This window comes from Sebastes fasciatus, chromosome 10 (assembly GCF_043250625.1).
Source record: "Sebastes fasciatus isolate fSebFas1 chromosome 10, fSebFas1.pri, whole genome shotgun sequence".
In the NCBI taxonomy this organism is placed as follows: Eukaryota; Metazoa; Chordata; class Actinopteri; order Perciformes; family Sebastidae; genus Sebastes; species Sebastes fasciatus.
The window spans coordinates 5832810-5841392 of record NC_133804.1 but is presented as its reverse complement, the minus strand read 5'-3'; the positions used below and the strand labels follow the sequence as shown (position 1 = coordinate 5841392).

The 8583-nt window shown below is 40.7% G+C and overlaps 1 protein-coding gene across 3 annotated transcripts; it reads right to left on the bottom strand.

Annotated features, from left to right (window-relative positions):
* Positions 1-307: 307 nt before the first annotated feature.
* slbp (stem-loop histone mRNA binding protein) lies at positions 308-7798 on the bottom strand. 3 transcript variants are annotated; one of them, XM_074647785.1, is made up of 8 exons: positions 7557-7798; positions 5927-6046; positions 4536-4649; positions 4353-4424; positions 3596-3718; positions 3311-3466; positions 3083-3182; positions 308-1148 (listed from the first exon to the last, which is right to left on the bottom strand). In XM_074647785.1, exons 1-8 carry the CDS (start codon positions 7616-7618, stop codon positions 1077-1079), a joined length of 819 nt encoding a protein of 272 aa, XP_074503886.1. In that variant the 5' UTR covers positions 7619-7798; the 3' UTR covers positions 308-1076. The 3 variants fall into 3 exon arrangements, with proteins under 3 accessions (XP_074503886.1, XP_074503887.1, XP_074503888.1); XM_074647786.1 differs by having other exon boundaries at positions 4353-4418; positions 7557-7774; XM_074647787.1 differs by lacking the exon at positions 7557-7798 and adding an exon at positions 6424-6569.
* Between the last annotated feature and the right edge of the window lie 785 nt (positions 7799-8583).

The following is an 8583-nucleotide window of genomic DNA, read 5'->3' as shown; positions in this document are numbered from 1 at the left end:
TTTTTCAGTCACTTAGAGCATCTTAGTATAACGTTTTACACTTCCTCACTCTAATTAAACCGGATCCAACAGGTGCAATAGAACTGTAGTTTTGATACGCTTGCAGCAAAATCCACAGGGCGGGTTATCATAAACAAACTGAACACAATAGTATACATATGGCCGGTTGGGTGTTTCCATTGCATATACTCTAGCTGTGGTTATAAACACGTGAACGAAGCGGACTCGGCGGGTTTTAACTCATCAGTCACACCAGGATAACAGAATGAGTAACAACCCTCCAGACTTCTGGTCATAAAAGTCAGAGTTGACACATTCAAGTTTTTTTTTATTATTTGAAAGTCTTCACCAGCAATAAACACAGCGACATTTGCATTAAAAAAACAACCAATATAAAAACAAATCACAGCCCGATATAATTGAAGTAATGCTCTTCAGTATGTAGAAATGTACGAGGGAAAAAAAAAATATCTTGTCAATGTGAAACATTAAATGGAAAGTACTTTGCCTTTGGTTTGCCCGTCTCCTTTAAACGACTGAAAGAACACTGAGTTCAGTCGGTTTCTGCGTATTCTAACATTCTATTCAGCAAGTATAAGCAGGATGTGGTTTAACATTTGCACATAATGGACATCAACAAACCTGGATGTCTGCTCTTGCAGGCCACAGGTCAGTGCTACAAGTGTTTTTTCCAGGTCAAAAGACAAAGTCAAGTCAAACAATTTAAACTGACCCAGGCTTGATTCAACATGCAACTGTAAAATCTTGCCATAAAGAAGACTCCCTGAGCAGATTAGTAATCTGTAAAAGGTCCCAACCAACAGATTAAGAAGCACTAGTATGAATGGAAACAGAATATGAAATATGTTACAGTGTTGAACTAATAACTACTAACTGAGAGACAGACGCAGCATTGCGAAGCTGTGCAGATGCAGCATTGCTTCGAGCAGATCAAGTAGCTGGTACCTGGAACAGTCATTCAGGGTAAGATGGTGGGCTGTGAGAAGTGACCGTGTCGGGGGGGGCTGAACCATTTCATAAGTGTCAAGAACATGTATTTTCTTTTCCACGATGAGCTATGCCATGTCAGGCGCCACTGTGGGTTCTGTCTTCTGTACTTTAACTGGAGTGCCCGAACAGTCTTCACCCTGAGCAAGAGAGCAGAAACAATCAAGGTTAATAAAAAAAAGCCGGTTCATAAAGTCATGTTTTTTCCCTCCGCTTTCAACGAGGATCTTTACTTCAACTTTCATAGTTATAAGTACTGTTTATTTTAACATCACAGACCACAGATTTACTACAACATATAAAGATACAACAAAATAAACTGCACATTGATGTCTGTAGTTTCCTGGTTACGTATTGCGCTTGTGAACATCACTGGTTTTAAAAACCTGGATAAGACTGTATGCTGGCTTTGAGAAACCTGGATATGCTGCCTGAGGCCTGTACTATGAAGCCGGATTTTGGGTTAGCCAGGTGACTTCAGGTTTAACTCTTTTTTTGGTTCTACGACGGTGGTTCACTTCTTATCGAGGTAGATCGCCGTGGTAATTTATGCTGCAAAAACTAACCTGCTCCGGAGCAGGCTATGTTGGAAATGAGAACAACTCGTAAAAAAGCACCGCCTACTGCCCAATCAAAGCTCGGTGCGTAGATCGTATGATAACATTACACAAATACGAAGAAGTTTAAGGCTAAAAAAAAAAAAAAAAATGTTAAACAGACAAATGCAGGAAGGACAGCTGGCAAAAAAATGGTGTGAAACGGATTTGGGAGCAAATTAGAAACAAATACATCAGATTCGTGCGTTTACAGTCCTACAGACTATGCATTGCCTTGAGTTACATTGCTACCGGTACTTTTGTGTATGCTGTGGGTGATTATAAGACATGAAAGTAAGCCTGCTTACCACTTTGAATTATGTTCTTATATCTACTTTTTATTTGCTCCTAAGTCTTTCAGGATAAAAGTGTCATACACGCAACAATTTCCCTAAAAGGACTAATAAAGTATTTATTCTTCTTCTCTATTCTATAAGCAACATATTAATTTGAATTTTGGAATACACAAAGTCATTATAGTTAGATCTACTCATGCTCTAGATGGGCCTGTGATATTATAAGTCTGTTAATTTACGCATTCACACATAGGCAATTCTTTTCTTTTGCCAGCTGTCCTTCCTGCATTTGGCAGCTTCAACTGTGTTGCTTTTAGTCTGGATTATGTGTTTAACTTCTTCGCATTTGTCTAATATTATAGTTCGCTCTTCTTTTGTAAAATGTGCCGCTCTGCTGACAGTAAACTTGTCCATGTCTGTGATTGGTCAGATGCTGCAAACACCGCCCCGTTCATGTGAACGCGCTCGTAGCCAGATGGAGAAACCCTGGGTTGGTTTACCGAGTTCATAACCACCGTCGTAGGACCGCTTAGTGCAATTGTGGTTGTTAGGGTTAGTTAAGCCAGATAACGAGAAGATACACAGGTTATGTTGAACTCGCTTCGTAGTACAGGCCTCTGGAGTACTCCCATAGAAACCAGATGAGACATCAAGACACAACTGCACATAGATAAGAAACCTGGATACTGTTCATGCATCATGTATATAAATAACCAGGTTTCTCATGCTCCACGTAAACATCATATCCCCAATAAGATCAAATCCAGGATACTAATGTGCCTCTACACGCACTCTGTTCAAAGCGGTTGTTGATTTCTAGAGGAAATCATTCATTCTTCTTTTGAAATATTGACATGGACCTGCTGTGCTCTGACGAAAAGACTTTCTCTCTCTCTCTGAGAAGTTGATTGAAAGTATATCAACTGAATACTGTACCAAATGATATAGCTCTTTCCTGGAAACTTTCTAGGGGATTGTTAAGAAATGATCAGGAAATCGTGGACCCATCAAATGAAGCGTAACTAAATTTCCCCTTCAACATTACGTTGCTTATAATTTCTACTACTTGAAAATGTGCTTAAACTTCAATATATTTCTGAAGGTTTTTAAATTATTCAGATCCAATAGTGAATTCAGATTTGCTAGAATTCTACTAAACAGAAGTGACTTAATCAAACTCACCTCCAGTGAAAGGCTACGTGCGGTCGGGGCATTCTGTGAGTCGGGCAAGTTTGGGAAGTCCAGCTCAATGTCCATTACATCGTTGAAATCAAGCTCCTCACTGGAACAATAGAAGACATGTACGTTAACAAAACAGCTGATTGAGACTGTACAGAATGTGTACAGGATGCGGTCTTCATGGGCCTCAGGTTACTTGTATCATTTGTTAAAGGCTAAATATCTTCTTACATGTTATCAAGGACTTTGTCTTGGCCCTCCTCTGTTGGGGGGTCCCAGGCATGCAGCTTGACCTTCCACAGTTTGATCTGCTGGTCCCATGAGCGACGGCTGTACTTCCTGAACTTATTGGGAGTCTTTGGGTGAACACCTGGCTGACGCATGTGTCTGGAAAGAAAAAAGGACAGAAAAAAAACAACGAAAACGGAGATCATAAATCAGAATCAGTTTTAATGTCTAGTAGGTTTGCACATAGAAGGAATCAGTCTTGGTGATTTGGTGTTTGTGTAGACCTACTTTGGAACCTCTTTGACGTATCGGTCATAGGCCAGCGTGTTCTTGCCATAGTTGATCTGTTTCTGTCGCCGTAGCAACACAGCCTCGTCTGTCTCCATGTTTTCTCCCTCTTTTGAGTCACAGCTGCAGCAGACAGACAGGCATATTCACACATACAGACTCAAACAATAAAAGGCGCGACAGGCTGCTATTCGTTTGCGAGGAAGGTTCATAAAAAGTTCCCGACGTACGGGAGCATCAACTATGGAGGCAACCATCACACTTTTTTTTCTTTTTTTCTTGGGAAACGGACGCACAGCTGTTAGCAGCTGACCTGTTAGCGCCAACTCAACTCTGTAAAAGCACTTTAAACTAATGCAGTCAACGGCTTTCTCATTCAATACGATAGTATTGTAACGGGAAACGCATCGCTCAGGAAACAACCTACTTGGGTGTGCTGCAATATAGTGGCAAAAGGAGAAAATTACTGTATAATCAGAGATGACCATGTGAAATATGTGCTCAACTAAACACACTTGCACTTCAAGCTTGTGAGAGGGAAGAGAGAGAGCCTCCTACTTTGAATTTGTGTCTAAACAACGGGTTAGACTCTGCAATAATGGATGGATATGGAAATAGTAATAGTAATGAGTTTACAGTAAGAGTAAATTATGTATAGGACACACTGATAAATGTAATCAAGCAAATGTTTCAATAACAAATGAATGTAATTAATTTACTAGTCAGAATAAGACAATATGAGTGAGGGGTGACATACCTCCCAGAAGAGCCAGAGGAGGTCTTTCTCTCTCTCTGGGTGACCTCTCCACCCAGTATCCTCCTCCTGTAACTGAACAGAGGGACACACACACACAGTCAGTGAAGATTGACACACAATAAAGAGCATGCTTTGACTGAATCTGAGATAAAAATCACTGAAATAAAAGCAAAGTTTGGTTACCGCTGCATGTCTCTGTGTACGTCCCTCCTCATCTCATCATCATCCACCTGGCTGCCCCAGTCGGACTGTCTACTACAGCGAGACACCGGGCCTGTGCCTTCTGGAGTGGTGAAGCTGTGGGAGGAAGCACAATACCAGCATTAACACTGAGGGAAATATAAGTTATTTATTTTTCCCATTAAAAATTCACCAAAATGGAGAAGCTGATTCATCATTTAAGACGGCAAGAAACACAGATGGAAGACCAGTGGGAGAAATGGACATTATTCAAAAACCAAAACAGCGACGAAGACGGCAGAAAGGACAACTGATTGAGTTGGAAATGACATGAGAATGTATAGAATAATGGAAGTGTAAATCCCAAACACGAGTCCTGTATGTATTGTTCCCTTTGTTTGTGGGTCTGAATGTGTACATGCCCATATGTTGTTGATATGTGTATAACCTTGAAAAACATCAATAAAACTAAAGTGAAAACAAAAAAAATAATTCACCAAAATTACGCAAAAGCTTATTTTTCCAAACTAAGTGTTGAAGTACAACTATGAAGAGATCATTGATGTGTGAAGTAATATTTGGTGGTACTACACTGTATAATACTGTAGTTATTGAATATTTTTCTCTTTTCTGCGTTGCACTTTGTAGACGGTCCCTGACTACTCGTCTCCCAGCCAGCTGCACATAGAGACCAATGTAATGTGTCCAGCTCAGAGGACTTAAGGCTCGTTGTGATTAAAATTAGGCTGTAGCTCGTTGCCTACCTCACTGCAGTTAGAAAGAGCCCTCGTTTGTGTTTTCACAACGTTTTGGTTATGAGTTATTGATCCAGGAAGTTTGAATCTGTCAATATCTTTCACACTTGACAGTACATCATCTAGGGGGGGCTTTGTACATCAGCAATGTGTGGACTGTCAGTAATGATTGGAAAAAGTGCTCTATGAACACCGTTCCCTCGTCATACCGAGGCTCTTTATCCCCATGTATGCTAGTACTGTAGCCTGCTGTATGGGAGATGGTAAACTAGACGAATAACTTTAACATGACTTGTTCCACCCAGGACCACATGAATACATTTGTGCTATGTCTCACATACAAATTGTACTACCTACAGTGTGTTCTATATACACACATTTGAATAGTATACCATTTTTTTCCATTTAGTTATACAAGAAATAATTTTGCACTAGAAGATTTAAGAACAAGAAAAAAGATTTAGTATGTCCCAAATACCAGGATGTACCAGGACTACATCCAGTCACATGTATGTACTAAAAGTAAAAAGTGAGAAGTGCTCTATAAAGTAACTCGTTCCCTCAAGATACCGAGTTACTAACTCGAGGGAACGAGTTAATAAAACATGTCCCCTAGGGGTCTACGTAGGGTTATCTTACCTAGCATGTCTGTTGTCAGTGTGCCCGCCGTTTTCGCCACCATCTGCCTCTTTGTTGGCCCGCAGGCTTCCGTCGACCCCTCGTTTCCTGCAGTTGGACCACCGCGACACACCATAGCTCCTAGGATGAACACACAACACACACATTAATATAAGCACACCAAACTTCACTTTAAGAGCTCTCCGTTACAAGCATGTCTCAGATAAACGTTCCTCTCAGTGTCGAGCACACCAATACACAACCAGACGGTTACCTATATCACAAATACAGAGTTAGTCGGCAGACTGAGCAGCATAGTGTTTAAAGTTAGCCTGCGAGCTAACGTCTCAGCTACACCGCTGCTTCCGATCACAACAGAGATGGCCGCCCGCCGGCCGGCTGCTTCACCAGACCAGATAGTAGAAACAGATCCGTGACTTTGGGAAACGGGTTTAAATCTTTCTTATCTGGCTGCGGACGGAATATTTTTCACCCAGGTGTGTATAGTCATGACGAACCTGAAAATACCGTCAGAATAACGGAAACGTTTCATATTTGACACGAGCTTCCGGGTTTTCTCACGCACACAGGGAGAGGCTGCTGGTCTTATGGTGGCCTCAGTGACCCTGATGCATGCTGGGACATGAGAGGGTTAACGTTAGTAGCAGCTCTGCTTTAATCAGCTTTCTATTGTCTAATAGAATAGAAATCCTTAGTTCAAAAGTTTCTCCCGCCATCCACATGACTTCCTTTCCCCCGATTGTTCTGTCAGTCTGTTCATCCATCCATCATCTATCCATTATCTATCCTAACATCTACCCTGCTGAGGGCTTGATCACAATCATCCTTTCACTTGTATATCCAGAGTAACTGTTCATGTTACAGTCAGCAACACGACCGTCATTTCACAATGACTTTGCTGTTTCATGTTACGTCCAGTCGAAGTGGATAAATAACATGTCAGCTATTTGCACCAATAATGACTAGTTATATTGCAACCTGGTGAACAACTCTTGAGGTTACCCGCCTCTTTCTCATCCTCTCTTCTCTTCTCTCCAACACTTGAACAGAGACCACTGATTAACTGTCTGAAAGCAAAACGGCCGGCATTTCCCCATGACTTCACTGTTCATGTTGGATAAATACAATTTCAGCTATTTGCACCAATAATGACTCGTTATATTCCGACCTGGTGAACAACTGCACCGTTACCGCTGTTTTTGAGGTTACCCGCCTCTTTCTCATCCTCTTCTCTCTCCTCTCCTCTTCCCACCAACAGAACACACTGCTAGCTAACATCATGTGTACCAACGTTACGAGTACCGATACAGACCAAAACGATTACCAACGTTACTTCAAGGCTAACTCACTAGACATTAGAAGGTAAAGCTAAACATACAAGCAGGAGAAGAAGGTGTAGAGAGCAGATCTTTACTGGAACATGAGCAGATAAGTGTTCACTAAAGTTAGATGAATTCATACACACAGTAAGGTAATACAGTTAGTTAGCTAGCAACACATCTAGTTTCTAAACAAGACTTCCAGCTAGCTGAACAGTGTCTTCCCCTGAAGGGGACAAAGACACAATGGAAGCTCGTGACAGCGGTGTTTTAATGAAGGAGGTGAAACCACTAAACTAACAACACATTACCTGTTGTCATGGTCGCTGTTGTTAGCATCGCGCCGTCTGCCTCGAGTCCAGTCAGAAGACATCTTCTTCAACTTCTGCTAGTATGTGGAGAGAGGTGAAGTATCTGTGTGGTCAGCTGAGAGGCTCTACAGCAGCAGGCTTCTCTACAACACTGATCTACAGCAGCAGCAGCTTCAGTCTGCAGATAACGCGCCAACACCGAAAGACTCGCGGTCCCAAACAATCCAACAAGTCACATGACCGGAAAGGGCGGCTACAACTGCAACAGGATCCGTCGTAAAATAACGTCCCCCGTTAGGAAAGAGGACGAGCAGTTCCTATTAACCTTTCTTCTTTTTTCTCTCTCTCTCTTTTCTTTATTTCACAAACTGGCCATAAAGGTTCAATTACAAAGACATGTGCAAAACTGTAAGAAGAACAACAAGACAAAATAACAGATGCCAGGGGATAAACATCTTACAAGTACAAAGCCAGGGGAAAAGGAGGTGCATAAAGTTACCGTCTTAATAACTTTTTTGTTTTCGGAGGAGAGAATCAATTTAATGTATTGTTTGGTTTCATGTTCAAATATAAAAAATGAAGGTTTAGATTTACTAAATTTGGATTTATGTATATGAAATTTAGCTATAAGGGAATAATGACATTAATAATATGTATAATAAAAATATAATGTTCTTTGATTTTACTGTTTTTACTGTATTTTTCAATTGTAATATTGTTTCTGATTCACCTGGAATATCATTTTGAAATAGTCGTGTAAACAATTTATGTTGGAAAAAAGTTTGGACTCTCCCACAAAAATACTCTTTGGTAAATAAGGTCAAAGAAGTGTCATTTAAAATCATTCATTGATGTTACCCAGTTAGGTCCTTTTTTGTTTAATTCAAAAAATGATATTGATTTAAGCCGTGCCTTGTGTGATTCCCATACTGAAACTACTGTCCATCTGATCTGGAAATGTACACACACCCGTAAACTGTGGCAAGATATTTGTAGATTTATCTTGGAAAATATTATCTGTGAACTT

Coding starts and splice junctions, on each gene's coding strand:
- slbp (XM_074647785.1), bottom strand. CDS start 7,618: ATGTCTTCTGACTGGACTCGAGGCAGACGGCGCGATGCTAACAACAGC. Junction 6,047..7,556: donor AACAGCGACCATGACAACAG/GTAATGTGTTGT, acceptor TGTTCATCCTAG/GAGCTATGGTGTGTCGCGGT. Junction 4,650..5,926: donor ACTGACAACAGACATGCTAG/GTAAGATAACCC, acceptor TTCCTCCCACAG/CTTCACCACTCCAGAAGGCA.